The sequence below is a fragment of the Eptatretus burgeri genome, chromosome 3 (assembly GCF_056783735.1).
Source record: "Eptatretus burgeri isolate ZD-2024b chromosome 3, Ebu_testis_v1, whole genome shotgun sequence".
NCBI lineage: Eukaryota > Metazoa > Chordata > Myxini > Myxiniformes > Myxinidae > Eptatretus > Eptatretus burgeri.
In genome coordinates this window covers 70,771,620-70,794,431 of record NC_140963.1, presented here as the reverse complement: position 1 = coordinate 70,794,431, position 22,812 = coordinate 70,771,620, and the positions used below count along the sequence as shown (strand labels likewise).

Here is a 22,812-nt window from a genome sequence, read left to right as displayed (position 1 = left end):
TCTGCTGCTTGTACACTGCAAGGCCTGAAAAGAATGGTACAATTTCAGTTTCCTTACTCGATTTGAAATACAGTACTCTTGTAGTTTGGAATACTCTTCAAGTTTGTGCAAAACCTGTCATCCAGTTTTGTGTTCAGTGCGTGTGAAGGATAAGACAATAATTTAAGGCTAATCATTTTAAATGTACCAAATTATTAATAAAGGATGTTTTTAACACCACCAGCATTGCCTTTTTCTGGGTAAATTGGCCAAAAGCCACTCAGTTGTTAGGGTCACTTTGCTTAGGCCTAAGTCACATTTGCTCTACGGCGAGGATACGGCGGCCGCAGAGTTTCTGCGGTGGCCTCAGGGTGGCCCTACGCCGTTTGGCTATCTTTTACAGGCCGTAGGGGTCGCCGTGGAATTATAACGCAGAGTTACAACTTTTTTAATTTCTACGTTCGCCGTAGCAATTCGACAAGCCGAAAAAAAAAAAAAACTGGTAAAAAAAAAATACAGTAAAATGAACCCACTCGTTACCGTCCGTCTGGCCGCACGTTCGCCTTAGGGCCCCCTGCGGTCGCCTTGCGGGCACCTTGAGGCTACCTTGCGTCTGCCTTGAAAATTCTATGGCCGCCGCACGGCCCCCTTAAGGTCACCGTGAGACATCAAATCAAAGACCGTATGGCAACCCCACATTTTCAGTGTCCACAATTTCTAAATTCGCCGTGCAGCTCCCCGAAAAATAAAAGCATATGTGACTGCTACATTGTGTGACCGTGGAAATACTGCGGCCACCGTATAATTGCTAGTGGTTGTAGATTTAGGAGACCCCACGGCCGCCGTGGCAAATGTGACTTAGGCCTTACTCGGCATAATCAGGGGTTTCTGACTTTGGGGCATGGTTTCATTATGTTGCTTTCTTAAAGGGTGTGGCTTGGCCTTCAGCACGCTCTGTGGACATGTCAATCCCCCAAGTGCCCTGACTATTTTTGTGGAAGAAACAAGCGAACTTGTTGTTTGGTTATGAACAAGGCCTTCAATATTAGTGAAATCTCCTGTGGAAACCAAGGCATTCATCATTATTGGAATCTTTTGTGATGAAGCTGAGTCTATGGGCCAATCACTTTGCCATCTCAAAGCAGGTCATTGGTCCCTGTATTCTACTGGCTCCTTTTTGGTCTTGCACCCTCTGCTATTTCAGTGCTTTGTCATCTGACCCCCCCTCCCCCGAGGATTATGCAGGAAACACATGATCAATGCTCACCTCCACTCATTTGTTCTTTCCCCCCACCTGTGGAACCAGCTTCCACATTCTCTTCAATCTCTTTCTTCCCTCCAGGCCTTCAAAAACCAGCTGTTCACTGCCATCTTAGATTGTCCCCAATCCAAAACCATGATCCTTGTAAACTATCCTCGTTAACCCACCACCCACACAAATCCGTCCTCCATCAAAATTTCCAGTTTTCCTTCCTTGGAGTTTCTTTCTGTATCCATCTTGTCCACCTTATGCATCCTATCCTGCCACCCACCCCCACCCCCAATTCTTCCCCACACCCTTTGTTTGTCCAAGTCTCACTCTATCTTGGCCTTCAACTCTGCTGTTGTGGTTTCCCCCTTTCTCTAGTGTTCCTTTTGCATCCTGTTATGTCCTGATGCATTCAGTGTACTAGCTCTTCCACGAGATTCAACTATGTATACAAAAGGCAACTTTATATGAACACCTGTTCTTATGTAGCCTTACATTAACTCCTCAAGTAAAGGCGCTGTCACACCTTGACGATTTAGCCAACGTAAGCCGACTTATGAAAAATTTGTCTAAAACGCTGGCACACATCAAAACTTACCTATAACGTATTTGACAACATTAAGAGCACGCTGAAAAACACTGCCATACGTCGTAGTACGCTGGCTTTCATCTGTACTTTGCGGTTGTCCTCAAATTTTTGCATGCTTGAAATTTTACGACGTATGCCAGCGTATGACTCACATGTTCCGCTACGTTGGCCATAAGTTGTAGGCACGTTATGCGATCGTTGACACACACGTTACTTGAAAGTTACTCATAAGTCGAAACATGTCGTGGTAATGATTAGCGCACCCGAAACTTATTTATAACCTATGAGTAACGTGTTGTAGGCACGTCACACGATCGTTGACACACGTCGAGGCACGTTATGCGATCGTTGACACACGTCAAGGCACGTTACTTGAAAGTTACTCAAAAGTCGAAACACGTCGAGGTAATGCTTAGTATACCCAAAACTTATTTCTAACCTATAAGTAACGTGCTTTGAGCCTATGTGTAACGTACCTCCAACGCATATTGACGTATTTGATTGACGTCTTCCGGACGACCACAGAACTTACTGAACGTGTTTCGAATTTACAGCTACCGTATAATGGCGTATTGGCAGCATTTAAAAAAAACAAAAAACAACAATAACTTCCGATATTTCGTCACGTGCCGTTACATCACGTCCGATTGCCTCTTCAGTTTGCTCATGTCTTATTCTTAGTTCCTCCTCTGTGAATATTTTCTGTTTTAGGATATTGTCACATCGACGTCAAAACTTAAAAGCAAATGTCCGAATATATTTTAAAATTCGTGATAGACTGAAAAAAACAACAACAAAAAAACACAACAACAACAACAACTTCAGATATTTCGTCACGTGCCTTCACGGAGCCAAGGAGAAAAAAAAGAAAATTATACATACATACATATACATACATACATACATACATATACATACATACATACATACATATATATATATATATATATATATATATATATACATATATATATATATATATATATACATATATATATATATATATGTTGTTTCGAATTTACGCCTGCCCGGCGTGCAAACAACCGCTTTAGCCAATGGCAGCCGCACGCCCACCGGATGAGCAATTCAGTCGCAACTTCCTGGAACAACGCCGAGAACCAGTCACGGGTGTGCCTTCAACGCACACCACGGCCCAGTCCGTATTCTACCCGCACGAAATAGGGTCAATCGCCGAATATCGATATACCTAAGTACTCGCACGGGTAACCTACCGAGAAACCGTACCTCGGCGGAGGCCTGCTTGGACACGAACTGCTTAAGCGGTCCGTTCCGTTCTGGGATAACCGAGCGGGTATTATCGCCAGACCTTGCCAGACCCAATTCTATTTATCGGTTATTTAAAAACCAACTAATATTCCGCAATACAAGATGGCACTTCAATAGGGGAAAGAGGACACGACGAACGGGTTAACATTTAAAGAAGCACATTTATTTCTACACACATACACAGGAAAGCAACAATAAATGCAATCGATGGATGAAACACGCATGCAGTCATGCAACCAAACAAGCAATGCGCGGGACGGGCACAAAATACGAGCAAGGACAAAGCACTACAACCGACTATTGTTAATATTTACAGGCACTTAACAGTTCTACTTGTCGGGACTCGGCGCCACATCATTCACACAAAGAAACAAAGAAAAGACCACCCTCATAGACAAGGGGGTCAGGCTGGGCCCGTAGGCCTTTATGGCGCGGGACTTGGCAGACTGAATGAGTCCCACGAGACCGTGCAGGTTACCTGCACCCTCGTGGTGCCTTGATGGGGCGAGTCGCGACGTCCCGTCCCCACAGCAGCTATTCGCGCTTCGCGCACCTTCCCCGTGGCAGGCGAGCTCTCTCCGGCTATCCCCACACAAATGCGCAGGCTTGCGCGACATGGCAGGCAGGGTTGTGCCTCCAGCCCGCGTCTCCTTCACGACGCCCGGACCTCCCCCGACTGACTGCTTCAAGCTCCCAACTCTGACACGAGCCCAGACCTCCACGCAGCTCCTTGGCTTCTCCGAACCCCGACAGATACTCTCTTCCACCCGACCGACTCCTTGGCGCTCTGCGTGCCCTTTTATTCCCCCGGCGCCCCGCCCTTCCCTTCGCGGCACGCGGGGAGGGGGGTGGGGGGAGGGACATTCCACAGAGGTCGGCTGGATTAGTTGTTGTTTCCCAACCGTCATTCTTGTTTACCAGATAAATCGGGGCGGGAGTTGAGTTCCAACCGTCAATCTTGTTTACCAGAGAAATCGGGGCGGGAGTTGTTGTTCCCCTTTGATGTTTGTGGAGATGTCGGCGGTTGTGCAGAAGTTGGTTGTGGTTGTTGTTGCTAGTGTTGTGGTTGGTAGTTGGTGTGAAGCGGTTGGTCCAAAATAATGATAGTAAAGAATAAAGGCTAACTCAAAGATCACAGCCCTGTCCACACGGATAAATCCCATTAAACAACGGTGGGGAAATCTAACTGAACACGGACTTATCGGCATCACTAACTAAGGACCTATATGGTGTTCTGCGAATTTCCACAGACGTAACAATATATATATATATATATATATATATATATATATATATATATATATATATATATATATATATATATATACACACATGTGTATATATTGTTACGTCCATGGGACTGAGAGTATTGTTGCGAATGCGCGCCCGCCAGCGTGCGAACGGCCACGTAACTCGAATCGCAGCACGTCACCCACCGGACGGAGAATTCTGTCGTGACCCTCTCGGAACAACGCCGGGAGCCAGTCACGGGTGGGCCTTTCGACCTCACCATAATCGTGCCAATCGGCCACCCGTGTAGCGTAGGGTTGTTCGCCAAACTCGACCTACCTAAGTACCCACGCGGATGGTTAACCGGTGAATCGTACCTCGCCACAGGTCGACTCCGGACACGAGCCGCTTGGGCGGCCCGTTCCGTACTATCGGGATAACCGAGCGGTGTTATCGTCGACCTGGATGGTTCAGATTAATTACCGGGATGTTGAACCCACTACGAACCCCTTACGTGATGCAAGATGGAGATTCAAATAGAGAAAAGACGAAGCGAAACGGGCACAGTTCAACATGAAAGCATTTTATTTCGCGACACACGGAAAGCACGTATAAACAGCCATACAGAATACACAAAAAGCAAAGGGAAGAAGAACAGTTGACACCGACCTAACGCGTACACACGGCAACACTTACACAGTTTTACTTCACAGACGGCGCCAACACACATTTACACAAAAGCAAAAGAAGGAAGCCACCCTCACAAACAAGGAGGCAGACAGGCCCGTAGGCCAAATGTGCGCGGGACCTGGAGGAGCGGCCAGGTCCGTGAGACCGGGGAGGTCTTACCCGCGTCCTTGTGACGCGTTGGCGGGTAAGCCGCAAAATGTCTGCGCCGCTGTGTCCCGACTCCGTGCCCCTGGCGTGCTCGTTGGCACCACGTTTGGGGTGGGGGAGGAACGGGGCCCCCCTTTGCACTATCTCAGCGTGGGGGAAGGGGAAATTGTTGATGCCCTGGGGGAGGGGAGTGGCTGGCTGGCATGGGTCCCGCGACGAGACGAGCGATCCCCCACACCGCAACCTCGTCGCCGACCGCTGTCCTCCTTTCCTCGGACCCGAGCTCCCTTGCCCCGACCCGCCGCTTGCAGCTCCACCGGGCGCACTCCATTTCTTCCAGCTCAAATCTCAACTCCGCTCCCCAACGCTCAACGCTCCACACTCTACTCACGCGCTTAACTCCACCAGTTCCACACTTTCCGCGCGAGTCGCCTTGCGCTAGTCTCTTTATAGGTCTCAGGAGGAGCCGATATGCAAATTCCCGGATCAGAACGCGATTGGAGGCGGGGCCACACCGCCCCCTCCGGTCAGCCATTGGTCGGGCAAAAATGGGCGTGAACCTCCCCTGATCCTAAAATTTGCATAAACGGAATTCACCTACACGCGCCTGGAGGCGGGGCCAAGCCGCCTCGCGCTTGCCCATTGGATGGAGGAGAAGTGGGCGTGAAGCATTCCTGATCCGCGGATCGACGCGTTCGGCCTCCACTGCCGAACGGCTCCGGGAACACGACGTTTGGTGTTGACTGGTGGTGTTTGGGAATGGCTGTAGAAGCGATGATGTGGGATGAAGTTGTGAAGGTAAAGGCGAAGGTGGTGGTGTTTGTGAATGGTTGTAGAAGCGATGATGTGGTAGCGTAGGTGGTGGAGGTGGCGTCGTTGTAGTGTGGTTGGCGCTGTGGTCGGGATGGCGTGGTTGTTGAGATGCTGTTTGTTTGAAATAAAAGATAGAACAGAAAAATGGCTAACAAAGCGTCGCAGCCCGGATGGATCACATAAATTCCCTCTATACAACGGGTTTGGGCTAACTACACATGTACTTACAGAGATATCTCACCCGAGGGCCCTTTATGGTGTAATGCGAATTTCCACAACCGTAACAGTATTATGAGGGGATTAATCCTCGTTTCTCCTTGGAGGAACCGGACCTGGGGCCACCGCTCACATTTAACTTCGTGGTGCGGTTGGACACCATGAATGCCAATCAGTTAACCACGAGTTCCAGTGTCCACAGTCTAATTTTCCGTTTAACTTGAGGGCACATGGCCTCCTGACTGGGAAACACACCCTCGGCGATGCACCAATCTTATCTTGATTAGATCTTAATTTGGGCGGCTGAGCGTTTACCACTGGTGCATGCTGACTATGACAGGTTAATTAGTTTGGGAATTACCTCTCAATCTATCTCAGTTCACACAATGCTGGATAAATGGAAGGAAATGACAATCCCGGACAGGTTGAAATGGCAACAAGGAATTTATTAATAAGTTAAATAAACTGAAGGACTTTTTATTTCCATGTCGATTAAGTGGATAAATTCAAATCAATCAACTGTTCAATCAACTAAATAATCTAAAACGAATAAAGAATTCAACAAGCATTTTCAGAAAAATGGACAAAGAGCAGATGCTTATCACTATGCCTTACTTAACAATGAAACATGAGACATGGTACCCATCAGATCATTGAGGGGGGAAAATAAATCTGGTCTCGGCTTACCAAGGCAGAAGTCATCATGCGTCTACTGAAATAACCCAAAATGTGTGAACTTGCCTTGGTCTACCTCTCCAAATGAGCTCTCCACAGCTTGGCTCGTTTCCACTGCCAGCGCACTGCCTCGCCATGCAACCACACGCAAACAGGCTCGAACACCAATCGACGTCACGTCATCACCCCCAGGAACCAGGAACGTCAAGAACCAGGTACGCCAAGAGCCAGGTACCGAGCAAAACCAGCAGGAACAGTCCAATTGTCACCAACAGCCGTTGCTACTGTCCCCAACCGTCAGGAGCTGTCACCAACCATCAGCAGAATCTCTCACCAACTGCTAAAAAGGCAGTCCTGCTGTCCTTTTATAGGCGACCAGTCTGGGCGTAGCCTCAAGCATGACTTCAGCCAAATTCAGCTTGCCTAATGGCACATCGCTGCACGCGACCTCCAACAGTCAATTCTCGTGGTCATTCTCTCCTGGCCATCGAACAAGATGCAATTCCCAATTAACACAGGCCTGGCTTACCACGCCATGTTTGGGGCACTGGACGAATGCCAGAAAGCAGCCATTTGCCGGAACAACTGAGCGAAAACATGAAGCGCTCACAAAACGTCAACGGGCAATTATCACTTCTTTGTTCAGCCCGATATGAATAAGAGCCAGTTGGCGTCCATAGAGCTGTTGAACGGGTTCTTGATTGCCAATGGAAAAAGGTAGGTGCCTGAGGTAAATGATCCAAGCCCACAGCCATGTTTGACTATCAGAATGAACTGTCCGGGAAAAGCTTGCGGTGCGTTTAATGACTCAAATGTCCTGCAAGTCCAATGTGAAAATGATAACCAAAATAAAATGTGTAAGTAAATCGTCTATTTCCAAGCCAATGCGTCTTGATGGAAAGGGAATAGACGAGTATCCGTTGGGCTAACGGCTATCTTATCGTGTGCACGAATGGTAAATATCGCTCATGCAGAAATGAAAACTGACGTAAAATCATACGTCATGAACGTGTCGTAAAGAGGAAAAGGTTATCCCATAAGAAAGAAGGGGAACCTGTTCTGAACCCTTCTCCAACGCATCAAAGAGTTAAAATCCCACCAGACAAGGGGATGGGTCCATTCTGAACATGCATTTATGGAAATAACTGTCTGAGGACATGGATGGTGTGTGCATTAGTCGGATCCGATTCTGAAATCCACAACAATATATAAATATATACATATACATACACTCAGTGGACAAAACATTGGGACCACCTGCTCTTTCCATGAAATAGACTGATCAGGTGAATCCAGGTGAAAGCTTATGATCCCTTATTGATTGCACATGTTAAATCCATTCCAGTCAGTGTAGATGAAGGGGAAGAGACAGGTTAAAGGATTTTTAAGCCTTGAGACAATTGAGACATGGATTGTGTATGTATCCCATTCAGAGGGTGATGGACAAAACAAAATATGCAAGTGCCTTTGAATGGGGTATGGTAGTGGGTGTCAGGTGCACTGGTTTGAGTGTCAAGAACTTGAACGCTGCTGAGTTTTTCATGCTCAAAAGTTTCCTGTGTGCATCAATAATCGTCTACCACCCAAAGGTCATCCAGTCAACGGCAGGCCAGTGGTTGAAAACGGCTCATTGGTGAAAGAGGCCAAAGGAGGCTGACAAATTGTGCAAAGCAATAGACGGGATACAGTTCGTCAAATGACAGTCCAGTAAAACATTGGTGCCGAAAGACCCATAAAAGAATGCACAACTCGTCGTACCTTGACACGAATGGGGTATGGCAGCTGACAACCATACAGTGTTCCACTTCTTTCAGTAAAAAACAAGAAGCTGCGGTTGTGTTGGGCAAAGGAACGAAAACATTGGACACTGGATGATTGGAAAAACATTGCCTGGTCTGATAAATCCCGGTTCCTGTTGTTTCATGCTGATGGGAGTACTAGGGCATGGAGAAAAACCACATGAGTACATGCATCCATGATGCCGTGTGTCAACATCGCAAGCTGGTGGTGATGGTGTGGGTGTGTTTCCATGGAACACATTGGGTCCCTTGATAAAAGTGGAGCAATGTTTGAAGCCACAGGATATCTGAACATCATTGCCAATCAGGTGCATCCCTTCATGGCAGCAGTGTATCCATCTGTGAATGGATTTCTTCAGCAGGATAATGCCCCATGCCACAAGGCTAGAATTGACCAGGAATGGTTCCACGAACATTACAGTGAATTAAGCTTACAGCAGTGGCCTGCTCAGTCACCAGATATCAATCCAATTGAGCGTCTGTGGGATAAGATGGAATGAGCTATTCGGAGTAGAGATCCACTACCAGCCAACTTGACACAACTTTGGGAAGCATTGGAGTTAGCATGGGCCAACATCCCTGTGGAACGCTTTTGACACCTTGTAGAGTCCATGCCCCCAACGAATTGAGGCTGTTCTGAGTGCAAAAGGGGGTGCAACTCACTATTAGGAAGTTATTCCTAATGTTTTGTACACTGAGTGTATACATTTCCATCATGAAAAATGTGGGATGATAATTCCACCACTGGCATTCAAAGGATGAGGGGGGAACTTACCACCTCCCAGCAATAGGGTGGGTTTTTGCCATCCGAGTACAATTTGAAGGCATTGGCCCAGTCCCTTTGGAGTCAGATTGAAGGAGCACATGGGATCTCCAGCCAATGTGTCAGCGCCAAACTGGCAAACCACAGCCTCTGGCAAAAATGTCGTGTTCACGGCCTGCAAGACACTGCAGAACTCTCACTCGCATGTAGAAGCAACCTTGTAACGTCATTCCAAACTCTCACATTCATAAATCCACTGAAAGTATACTGCGGCTCTCATATCTAGCAAAACTTGGTCTGGCATTTTAAACATGTTGCCAGCTACGGAATAAGCAAAAAGTTCAATATAACTTTAAACATTTGATTAGAAAGTGCTCTTCTCTAATGTGTCTGGTAATTGTTTGACATCTGGGGTGCTACAAGGTCCCTGGGTCCAATCCAGCAGTTCTCACTGCAATGAATACAGCTTTTTCTTTGCAAGAGATTCCTAAATGTCATTTTCAGCAATATGATGGGGGGTGATTTGGTGGAGGGTGGAATAATATTAATATGTTGGAAAAGGGTATTTTGAGACAATTGTACTTTCCTTCCATCCCCACCTGCTCCCAAAACTTTTTTCCCCTGCACTATTGCTCATATCTGTTCTCTTTAAATAAACATTCAAACTTTCTTGTTGTGCCTTCCTGTATGTATATATATATATATATATATATATATATATATATATATATATATATATATATATATATATATATATATATATATATATATATATATCTATCTATCTTCACTTGTTTTAGGCCACATTGTTCAATATTGGCAGTGGTTTGAGAAGCTTCATCCACTCAAGTATTCCATGAAATAAAAGAAACCACTCCATAGATGTCAACATTCCTGGATCCAGTTGTGAAAATTTAATGATGTCCTTCATATTCGGTGTTGAAACCGAGTAACCTTGGAGTTCGTTTTTGATCAATATCACGAGGCAAGTCACCTTGTTACATATTTTTTAAATACAGATGTCGAGGCTTACAGAAGAGGGTAATGGATCAATAGATGAAATGAAGCAAAGGGAAAACAGTGGGACAACAAATTTATGTACCACAGCACAAGGAAAATATATTGAGGAGAAGGGTGAGAACAGGGTCTGATCAATTGTAGTAAAGCTCAGCTATGAATATGGGAGAGACCATGAGGCGGTGGCAGGTAGCAGACTTGAAATCCTATTGAGAAGAGCACATGCCAACTGACATAGGAATAGTTTGACAGGTGAGAAAAGAGGGTTATGAAATATTGGAGATGAGCATCGAGTTTAGAAAAGGGTTATTTAGGGTAACAAGAAAAGGGTTATTGCCAGAACACATGTGACCTGGAAGGACATTCTGGGTGGAGAGGTGAGGGCAGGAGGAAAGGGGCAGAATAGAGGCAATAATTAAAAAAAAAACTTTTTTACTTGCCTACGATGAGCAGATGCTGAGACCCAGCTTTATTATTCAAGATTCTAATCATGCAGAGGACTTGGTTTCTAGGGTCTCAAGGGGGACAGGATGGGAAGCAGCAGCACCAGTCCACAGTGGGGAGCCATATTCCAACACAATGAATAGCTCAAAATGGCAGAAAAACGACTCGACCCTGCAGAGGATTCTGAGGATGTGGCCAGCTTTAAGGACACCATCTGTCCCAGAAGGGTTGTAGCTGAATGAGTGGCCCAAAAGCTCCACAGACTGTTCCCCTCTAAGAGGCTTCACAAAGTGAGAATATGGGTCTTTCTTGCACTAAAAGCCATGTTGCAGGTAGATGAACAGTTGATTATTTTCTCAAGAGCAGCAGAGAGGGATATTGCCTCCAGCCTGTTTGGCAAAGGAGTGTAGAATTATTTTGCACAGATTGGAATCAATGGCAAAATGATTCATTGGGCTTGCTGTGACAAAGACATGTCATTGATGTTGCAGAAAACTATCTTGCGAGACACTAGCCTGTAGACTGTAGAGGTACATCCTAGGACATTATTCTGTCCAAAGCAACTTGCTGCTTGTGAGTGCATGGGAGATCTGTTAGCCCATATTGGAAGGAACATTGGGTAACATTAGCTGACAAGTTTAGATATAAAGGTGGGATGCCAGACAACTCAAATGCATGGGAGATGTCCAGCAAGGTAGTGTTGACCTGTTGTTTGAGAATGAGATCTGGTAAAGGTTGATTTCACCATCAGCTCAATGCAGCCATATGATGCCCCCTCCCAATTGGGAGGGTACTTGACAGTGAGCCCACAATGCCTGCACAGTCCCAAATGAAGACCACTCGGTGGTCGAAACATTGGGCCTGAACTTTACCGAATGGGCAGATACATAAGTTACTGGTGGACAGAGTTTATGTTTTCACTCCTGTCTGTTTGTTTGTGAGCAGGATATCTCAAGAAGTTGTGGATGGATTTGCACGAAATTTGGTGGAAAGGTTGGGCCTGTGAAGAGGACAAATTGATTCGATTTTGGTGAAGATACAAATCCGGATCCAGATAATATAAGTTTTTAAGTGATTCTTCACCATTAAGTGATATGGATAAAAATGATATATAGCACGATGGTGAAGATCTGGATCCGGATACAATAATTTTTTTTAATTTCTTTAGTAATTCATTCACCATTGAGAGATGGGACCAAAAGCAATATATTGCATATTTCAAAAAGTTGTGGATGGATTATGACAAAACTTGGTGGACGAGTTGATTAAATGACAAGAACAAGCCAATTCGGTTTTGGTTCAGGTCAGCAGATCAGGCCTATGAGTGAGAAACCAAACACAAACTGTTCAGCCTGGCAGAGGTATGCATTCTACCGAGTGCCTTTCTCACTAGTAATGGCTTCAGTTTTGAATATGGATATTCCGAACTACAGCCAGTTTTCTGAGAGATCATAGTTCATTGGTGAGTCGACTTGAGAGAATGGGACATTTCTCCAAGGACATGCTTGACTGTTCCATCTTCAGTTTCCACAAAACGGATGTAAACGACAAAACAATGCTACAAATTCTCAGTACTTCAAATTTCCAGAAAACCCATCCTTAAAATGTCAGCCACTGCAGCTTGCTTCCCTCTGAAACACACCCAGCGAGATGGTGGATGTGGACAAAACTTGTGTAAAGCTCTGCTGGTCCTTGTCAATGCAGAAATAATAAGAGCAGACAGATTTCTGGTCAGGTCAGTCTTTGGACTGCCACTGGAAACAAATAACCCAGTGCTACCTGCCGTATGGTTGGGTTGGCGGCGACTAAACCGATTCCTCTCACTGACTTGCCGTTATTGAAGGTGACTGTGATAGGTGTTGTTTTTACTCTGCCAGGCTGACAAAGGGAGGATGAGCTCCCTTCAGGAGTCAATGGCCATCCAGTAAGGAGATTGTGTTTCCTAAAAAAAAAAATCCATCCAGTTGGATCAGTTCATGACAACTCAGGTAGCGGAGAGAGGTAGTAGAACCCTTGTTGGAGCAAATGCCATCAAAAGGCGGATGAGCTAGTATTAGCCAATGAGGAGGAGGAGATTGGGACCATTCTCTGTGCAGAGCATTGGTGCTGCTCAAGCAGTATCCTTGGCTATTCGACACAATCCTGGACGGGTCGGCACTCCGACGCAGTATACCAGCATGCTGGCACTCATTTTGCCGACCTCGGAAGGATGACACGTCAAGTTAACCCCACCTGCTATTAATTCAACAGCTGAGCGGGATTTGAACTCACGATCCGAGGATCCAAAGCCCGCCACCCTAACCATTAAGCCAACACCAGGCATATTAGCCAATGGCAACCACAAAAATACACCCATGGGGAAGAGGGTGTGTACGCTGTGTCACTGAAGCCATGGAAAGCAGGTTCCTCATCCGGTGGATGACACTGCAGTCCCATTCTGCCCAAAACACTTTTATACCATGTTTTCAAAGGTATATGTGGAGAATGATTTCTGTTTTTCAGTGCTTATTCATTTAAAAACAAAAAACAAAAAAAACAAACCTAATATTCCCTCAGGCAAACAAGTTTACATTCAGCATCATGTTCATCACAAAATTCATCCATGAGAAACACAAAATTAAGAAAGAACACGCACTGTAAAATAATGCACTACGAAACAAAATGTAATTCGACATTCAACTGCGACAATTACGTCCCAAGATTTCTGTGATACCTGTGATCGTCTAAATCATTGGGTCAGGTCATGTGTCCAATATTGTTGGTACTAGCAGATTGTCATATTTCGCAGTGAGGATAATATACGATTTTAACCTCACCTATGGCAAATGTCCACATATTTTTCATCAGCAATTCCATCGGAGAGGGGGACATTAATGGAGTAAAATCGTCCACGGCCAAGGCCGACCTCAGCTATATCACCTGTTCCTGTTGCGCATGAACACACACACACACACACACACACACACACACACACACACACACACACACACACACACACACACACACACACACACACACACACACACACACACACACACACACACACACACACACACACACACACGTTGAAGTACCTGGCTCTGCGATATGTGCAGTGAAGAGCATATATAAGACACAGCATTGCATTCTAGTCCATGGTCGATTTTGTTTCTTACATCAACATTAACATAAAAAGCAGTGAAATTGACTTTGATATTGGCCAAACAGGAAAGCAGGTGTGCTTTGTGATGTCACACAATGATCCGAGAAAACCCCTCCCAGAAAAATTAAATATATTGCTGTTAGCTCTCAAGTTGTCCCAGTGTCCTGGTACGAATCCCAGCAGACTGTGTCAACAACAGCCAGCGGATTCCGCTGTTCTGGGCAGAATCACGGGTGTATTCACTCCGATACCATACCAGTGGGACAACCGAGTCAGCCGATATGTAGTGCTATTGGTGCCATGCGCCTGATCACTAATTACCAGCCGAGTGGAGCCAGTGAGGCGTATGGCATGGTCTTGTTATGAGGCCGATTGCCCATAACCAATTAGTCCTTCAATGGACTTGCCTAATTGCAAGAATGATCACAACAGTTCAAATTCACCCCGAGACCAGGTATATTTAATAAAATCACACGGGGGATGAGAATATAAGGAGAGGCAATTACAATTAAGTCAACTGTAAAACCCTTACCCACAACACAAAGCCATGAAGCCAACGAACGCCATGAAGCCATGGCTCATGAAGCCAACGAACAATCGCCAAGAGCCTTAATTATCCTATCTTGAGGCCCAATCATTCTTCAACAGATAGAAAAATAGAAAGGGATCGACAAGACAATTAAATACTCGGCTGTGACTGTCGGGACACAGCAGGAACCAAAGTAAGTGTCAGCTTGGAACAGTCCTTGCAGCAGGCTAGACACAGCACGCAGTCCAGGTGCTCTTGAGGAGGCGGAGAGGGGTGGCTGGCTGTGTTGGAGCATGGCTCTGGTGTGCAGCTCTATTGTTCCAACGCGCAGACTTCTGCGATGTGGGTCCTGGGCATCTGCCTTCCATCTGGCACACCCACCTTTATAGTCTCTGATCCCTACCTCACCTGTGACGTACTGCACCTCTCCCCTCTCACTCACTATTGGTCCGAGGGTCTGTTTGATGAGTGGAGGACCACCCCTATCTACTTATTGCCTCAGGACAGCCCTCTCCTTTTCTTGGACTGGCTGGAGCGTGGTTTTCCCGGCCAACCCAGACGCTATAAAAGGACATAAAAGAGATTACAGAGGGTAGAACAACAAATAAAAGGCAAAAGGTTGGTGGTTTTCAGACATACATGAGGAAGAGTGGACATCATCTGTCTTGACATAAAGTGACTCAAATCTAATATCACGATGAATGTTTACTCCATTACATTTACGATGTGAACAAATCAATGTTAATCCCTAGAAGTCATTTCAAAAACACTACCCCCACCTTCCTTCTTCAGACTCTCCCGAATCTGTGTCCAGAGAGGAGGGGGGGGGTGCAGTGTGGGACCTGACTCCACTTACCGAACAGTACAACTCCCCATCCATCCATTGGGACCACACTCTGTGCAGAACGTCGGTGCTGCTGAAGCAGTCTCCTGGGCTATTGGGCACAATCCTGGACAGGTCGCCACTCAGACGCAGGATACTCGAATGGCTCAATCATCCCAGCAAGTTGGTACTCATTTTATCGACCTCGGAAGGATGACAGGCTGAGTCAACCCCACCTGGTATTAATTCAACAGCCAAACAGGATTTGAACTCAGGACCCTCAGATCCCAAGCCTGCCACCCTGACCGTTAAGTCAACACCAGGCATAAAACTCACCATTGAACTCTCCATCCTTCTCTATAAACCCATATGCAAAAAAATTGAAAACAAAGTGTTCATCCCAATTCAAATGCATCGCTCTGCTAATGCTACACTTCTATCTACGACGACACAGACTTAACCAATTCGGAAGCAATTTTCACAAGAACGTGTCGTTGGGGTGAAGGTGAGTGCACCATTGGGTCTCTTCTTATTCTTGCTCCTTGAATCTATGAAGTTTATAGTCCATGGGCCCAGGCATATATCGGTACCATCTGAGGAAACCAAACTTTAGGGCTACTAAGTTATTGGTAGGGCTATGTGATTATTTCAATATGTCATAACCGTTCCAGAAGAGCAGCTTAGTGTATGTATTTTGCATTTTTACCATTTTACCATTCTGAGATATTGACGTTTTGGGGGAAAATCAAAAAAAAAACAAAAAAAAACCAAGGACCACTGGGAGGAAGTGGCAGAGCTGAAGTCCACGCAGGAGGAAGCAGACACCCGAATGCTTCTGCATGCAGCAGAGGCTGGGTACAAGGCTGTGGTGATCACTGCCGAAGATACAGATGTCCTCGTGCTGTGTCTTGCCTTCCATGAGGACATCCCATGCCCTGTGTATCAGAAGTGTGGTACGCAAACCCGCACACGGTTCCTAGACATTGACAAGCTTGCTAGATCGATGGGAGACAGTGTCTGTGATGCCCTGGTTGGACTGCACGTGTTCTCCGGTTGTGATACAGTCGGTGCCTTTGCAGGCCGGGGAAAGATGGGCGCCTTGAAGCAAATGAAGTCGGATAAGACCTACCAAGAGGCCTTCAGTCAGCTCGGTCATTTATGGGAAGTATCCACCAAGCTCTTTCAGAAGCTGCAAGAGGTCACCTGCCACATGTACGTGCCGTCTACCAAAACCACGAAAGTCAATGAACTCCGACATCAACTCTTCTGTGCCAGACGGGGAGAGATAGAGTCCAGCCAGCTTCCACCATGTGAAGACTGCCTCTTCAGGCACGTCCTCCATGCAAACTACCAGGTTGCTATTTGGAGGCACTGTCTGCAATGCCAACCCGATGTTCCAAGTCCCAAGGGTTGTGGATGGACCACTGATGATGACGGGAAGCTGGCCATCGAGTGGATGCAGGGTTCTCCAGGATGCAGTGTTGCAACTGCTTTCCTGCAAGTGTGGACGGTCGTGCAAACACCCAGACTGCACGTGCCTTGCCAATAGCCTGAAGTGCACTGACATGTGCAAGTTGCGAACCTGCAGCAACCAGCCCGCTGATGTCGAGGAAGAGGTTGTAGACCTCGAGGACTGTGATGCTGATAACAGTGATGAAGACTAGACTACTGATCCATGGTGTGAATGTTTTGGCACAATCACAAGGACATTCATGGCTACAAATATGCATGAGTAAAACATAGTACATAAACATGCTACAGTAGCGTGGTGAAATTTGGGTTATCCGTAAATTTCACATTTTGGACGCTTGTTGGAACTCGGGTCGGGGAAGGGCAATTCCTATAACTGTGGTAAAAACTTGTAAAATGTTCATAAATACTTTCCTCATACAACATGTGCATGTTGTAGGCTATTGCGGTTAAGTAGCACTACCCAGGGAACTTGAATGACAATATTATAAATTAAAATGCACTGAAAATCGCTAATCAGCAACATTTTTATGGGCCCTATTGTTCGCCCCTTTCTGCCATAAAACAAATTCTGCCTTCAGGAATGACAGAAAGGATTATTCGGATGGTATAAATAAAGCATTTCAGACATATATTTGTAGTTTGCAGTTCATTCTAGCCCCATGTGGAAACAGCAATTGCATCATTAGTGAATGTTTCTGAGTTTGCCTTTTCGCTTTCATTATGCGGAGGGTGGGTACATTCCAGAGATGATAACTACCAATAAGCTGCCAGTCTGCAATGGTTATCACATCAAAATATGATATTATATATATATATATATGTATATATATATATATATATATATATATATATATATATATATATATATATATATATATATATATATATATATATATATATATATATATATATACACACACATATATATATATATATATATATATACACACCAATTAAAAAATCATAACTGGGATTGGTTTCCTTAGATGGTACCGACAAGTGGAATTTCTGGCCTGGGCCCATGGACTATTAGCGTTTCTGGTCTCCCCTACCCGGTAGCATCTTGGTCCCCAACATATGAAGGCTCTGCATCCTGGCACTACAAGTGTTCTTGGTGACCACAGAGCCTTCCAGCACCCAGTGCTTCCCCTGGCCAAAATGGTCTTTCCACATTGGGAGTTCTTTGGGCCTTCATGGCCCCAACTACATTGCACAAAAAGGGCCCATGTGGCCTCTCAGCAAGTGAGTCTACCTGGCCCAATACAACAGCAAATGGCCTTTGTGGCACAATAAGAAAAAAATTAACTCAGCTTGTTTGACCTTCACACAAAGTGAGTCTTCTGGCCTTTATGGCCCACGAATGGCACAGCAGGTGAGTAACATGGCGCAGCTTGTGCAAGTGGCATGGCTGACTATTGGCAAACACTGGCAGGTGGCAAACAAAACTGGAAAGTTGGACAGGCAAGTCAGTGGCCGGAAGATGTGAGCCAGCAGATGTTGGCGGTGGCAGGAGCATGCGGTGGCAGCATATAAGATGGCCGGCTTTGACCCGAACCTATCCTGCACCTAACTGCTCCACTAATCCCTCTATCCTATCCGAGCTCCTCCCTCTCCAAACCTCTTAAAACTAATCTATCCCTCCTGGGCCCTCTAATCTCATTCAGGATAGTCTCGGTCCCGAGAGGAGATCAAGACACGTATGTTGACCTTGAGGGCAACAGTTAAGCAGCTCACAAGGATCTTACCAGGTGGCGGAGGGTGATCTCACACCCGCATCGATGGTGTGAATGAGGAAGAATCCCTATTCTGTCCTGACATGATAAAAAAAAATTCTCCCACCCCCCCCCCTCAACTTTAAACCACCCCTCATTATGTGGTTCTATATAACCAATTTGCCCATCGTTCTGCTTGGCTCAAATGGTTAGCGGTTATTTTATACATACATTTGGGAGGGTGGACATCATCTGTCTAGACTCGAGACATAAAGCGATGCATATCTAATATCACGATTAATTACCTCATACAGCAACGTATATCCAACTCTTACATTCACTACAAGAATAACTACACTAGTTTAGCAATGTAACCCATACAGGTCATTGCCACAACAATATCCATCCATCCAATCTGATGTACCATACTCTGTGTTGAAGTGTTGGTTCTGCCGAAGCAGTTTCTTGGCCAGGGGTCATGCTGGGCAGTTTCCCATCCCTCTCCCAGGAGTAGTTAGGGAAAGGAATTTGGAATTTGTTCAGGCCTACTCTTTGCAAAGGATACCATGGTATCTTTTAAGGTCCATCAACTAATGCTAACAGACGGGACACCAGTTTTATGTCCATCCCAGGGACAGCACACACATTGATGAATCACCCTGCCTGTGAAACAGCGGGACGACAGTTTTTAGCTGGATCGGGATTCAAACCCACGCTATGCCACTTATAAGTAGGTGTGTATACTTCTCGGCTATCCTGTTAGTATGTATATATTTTAACAGTCGCCAGTGTCCCGATACAAATCTTGACGAACCAAGGTAGACTGCCAGGTGGTCATGGGGTCAAATCTTCCACCCACATGATCCCCAATTTAGTGATGGACCATCAAAAGAGACTGAATACCGTCTGCTGGGAAAGCCAAATAGATCTTTGCTTCGGTTTTCAGCGTACAGCAAACTCTAACGAAAAGCTGTTGCTGTGAAAGGTTCTACGCTTATTCAGAATTATAGGGCTGAGAAACCCCCAGAAACCCTATCGTGGATTTTATGTGACCTCCTAATGAGGGAGGCGCCAAACTCCCAATGGTTGTGCTTTTGATGCACGCCGGGATGCTAATGCCAAATAAATGAACCGCACACAGCCAACTCATAAATGGTGAGAACAGGTTTTAATAAATAAATAATTAAAGGATCAGGAGAACAAAGGCAGAGAGAGAAACATGTATTTTAGTAACAATTTCATGTACTATACAGTTATAATCCAAAATGCCCACAATATCTTGTTTGGCCTAACGCGCTGCCTTATCCAGTCATATGATAGAAATACAGAAATACAGAGGGAAGGACAAGACACAAAGATGATGGAACTTTTCTCCAAGACACAATGGTTTGCACGAGGTCCCTTGGGTCCGTGCGGGAGATGGCGTTCTGAACGCTGGCATGTGGCGGGAACGATAGGGAGAGAGGGATGCCTCATGTCGCACCCGTGTTTGACTCCTTTGCAGTGCTCACTCATGGCCAACCCACCCAAGCTCTGTCAAGCTTCTTTGTTCAACTCCTTTGGGGTCCTGCTCACAGCCAGCATGATTAAACGCGTCCATTTCGAACAATGTCCGCAGAAGAACTCATTGGTGGTCTGAGTTCCTACAGGCTATATTTAGCCCACAACAGTGTGCTAATTGGTTTTCCTCGTGAACCAACTCGTGTTGCGAGCATATCATTGTCATGGTGTCCGGCAGCTACTCCCCTCAGCGCACGGCCGTGGCATGTTCTGGTGATGTCCGGATGGGAACAACCTGCCCTCAATGGAGCAGCTGTCGGTATTTAATTAAGGAAAATACATATGGACAGATAACAAAGGAATGATTTAAGGGGTCAAGAGGAGGAGGGGGGGTGGGAGAGTGAGGGTATACACACATATGAATAGGGAGGGGAATCACAATCAACAGCTCCAAATACATTCTTTAGCATGTTCCCGATCATTTCCACATATATACCATACTCTTATGCTATTTTACTCCCATTACCCCCAATCACGTTCCACAGCAATGCATATATATATATATATATATATATATATATATATATATATATATATATATATATATATATATATATATATATGTATATATATATATATATATATATATATATATATATATATTGTTGTGGTTACCAGATTCGCAAACCACCATTCAGGTCCCTTAGGTGAGGTATCTCGGTAAGTGCATGTGTAGTTAGGCCCAAACCCGTTGTCTAGTGGGAATACATGTCATTTATACGTGCTGCGACTCTTCAGGATAGCCGTTTTTCTTTTACTATCTTTATTTTGGACCAACCGCCATGATTACCATCACAACCACAACATCAACCACCAACCACAACGCCGCTTCACCACAACCGCCACGACCTTCCCGTCACACCTCGCAACCGTAGCATCGCCACCGTTCTTGCCCCGCTGTGGGTACCGGTGTTGGACTCATGCAGAACGCGCGTCGAACAGCGTGTACAAAATCACGGGTTTTGTGCTTCTAAAACGGATCAAAAACGACAATCCGCCCACTTTTTGCCGTCCAATCGGTGAGCGAGGGGCGAATTGGCCCCGCCCCCAGGGCGATCGATATATGCAAATTTGTGGATCAAAAAGCCTTCACGCCCACTTTTTCTCGGGCCAATGGGGAGCGAGGTGAAAGGTCAAAGGGAGGGGGTCAAAGGCGAAGTTACGGGGGGATAAAAGGACGGTGTTCGTCAGTCAAAGGAGAACGAGAACGAAAAGGAGAACGAGAACGAGAAGGAGTCGGAACGGAGGGGACGAGTGTGGAAGTCTGGAGCCCGAAGCCTGCAGTGGCTGGAGAAGCTGAAGAGAGTCGGACGAGGGGGTGCTCGCGTCGGTGCCAGGAGCTGCACGCCCGAGGGAGGCCGGCAGCGCGACCTGGCCGAGGTGGAGACGCACACCAGGGATAATAAAGATCCTCTATACCCCGAGCATCAGCAACCCCTCCTGTTTCCCCCCGCGCTGAGATAGTGCGACCAAGGGGGCCCCTTTTCCCACCCCCTGCCTGACACTGTCCGCGAGGCCCGCGGGTTGGGGCGCCATCGCCGCTCCGCGTCTCATCACCAGACGGGTAGGCGCGACCCGGTCTCGGCCTCAGGCCCGCCTCATCCTTGAGGGTATTTCTTTTCCTTGGTTTTGGGTATGTGTTGTCGGCGCCGTCTGTGAGGTAGAATTGTATAAGTGTTGCCGTGTGCTCGGTAGTCGGTATTAGCTCTGCATTGTCTTCGCTTTTATATTTGCTTTTTGTGTAAATGGAATTGTGTTTTCTTTTTTTTGTGTGCATTTGGTGTAATTGTATTTGTGTGCTTCCCGTGTGCCGCGAATAAATGTGCTTTATTGTTGAACTGTTCTCCCGCTTCGCTTCGTCTTTTCCCCCATTGAACCCTCATCTTGCTTCACGTAAAGGGTTGGTAGTGGGCTGAATACGCCCGATAATTAATCGAACCGTCGAGGTCGACGATAACACCGCTCGGTTATTCTGATAGTACGGAACGGGTCGCTTAAGTGGCCCGTGTCCGAAGTCGACCTGCGGCGAGGTGCGATCGCCCGGTCTACCCTCCGCGTGGGTACTTAGGTAGGTCGAATTTGGCGAGCAACCCTATCCCACGCGGGGGCTGATTGGCTCGATCGCGGTGAGACCGAAAGGTCCACCCGTGACTGGTTCCCGGCGTTAGTCCGAGAGGGTCACGACTGGATTGTCCGTCCGGTGGGCGACGTGCCGCGATTCGAGTTACGTGGCCGTCAGCACGCCGGCGGGCGCGAATACCGCAACAATATATATGAAAATCCTCCCTTTATTCCGGCACTTAGCTGTGTTCAGAGATGACATTTTAGGAGCCTGGCATTCCTCGAAATCGCGTTGTCACTGCATGAGAAAACACACCCAAAAATGGCGCCAAGTCGTTCTCTACGTGGGAAGCGTACGTGAAGTAATTCACGTGGATGGTCTTCCTTCGTTAAGGGTCCAAAAACCGCCGTACAGTGTCTCTTCACGATTGAGATTGCTGATGCAACTCCCTCCGAGCTCCAGGTTCACACACACCAAATGGCACCGCCTTCTGCTCAATCACGTAACAAGGGTGACTGCCGCGGCTCCGAGATAAGGCCAAGAGATGCACTCTTTTCTCCTTCTCTTCTCCTCAGAAATGTACAAACTTCACGACCCAGCCGAACTGTCAATG

At 46.3% G+C, this 22,812-nt stretch overlaps 1 protein-coding gene across 4 annotated transcripts in view; it reads right to left on the bottom strand.

The window, feature by feature from the left end:
* The window catches only part of HDAC8 (histone deacetylase 8), a 67,609-nt gene that overhangs the window by 23,051 nt on the left and 21,746 nt on the right, over positions 1-22,812 (bottom strand). For 3 of the 4 annotated variants that reach the window (XM_085873907.1, XM_085873908.1, XM_085873906.1), the window contains 2 exons: positions 13,715-13,823; positions 9,450-9,622 (listed from right to left, as the gene is read on the bottom strand). The exons of the other annotated variant lie outside the window; for it this stretch is intronic. In XM_085873907.1, coding sequence (XP_085730033.1) covers positions 9,450-9,622; positions 13,715-13,823 — 282 coding nt within the window. The remainder of the gene's footprint in view (positions 1-9,449; positions 9,623-13,714; positions 13,824-22,812) is intronic. 4 annotated transcript variants of the gene reach the window in all.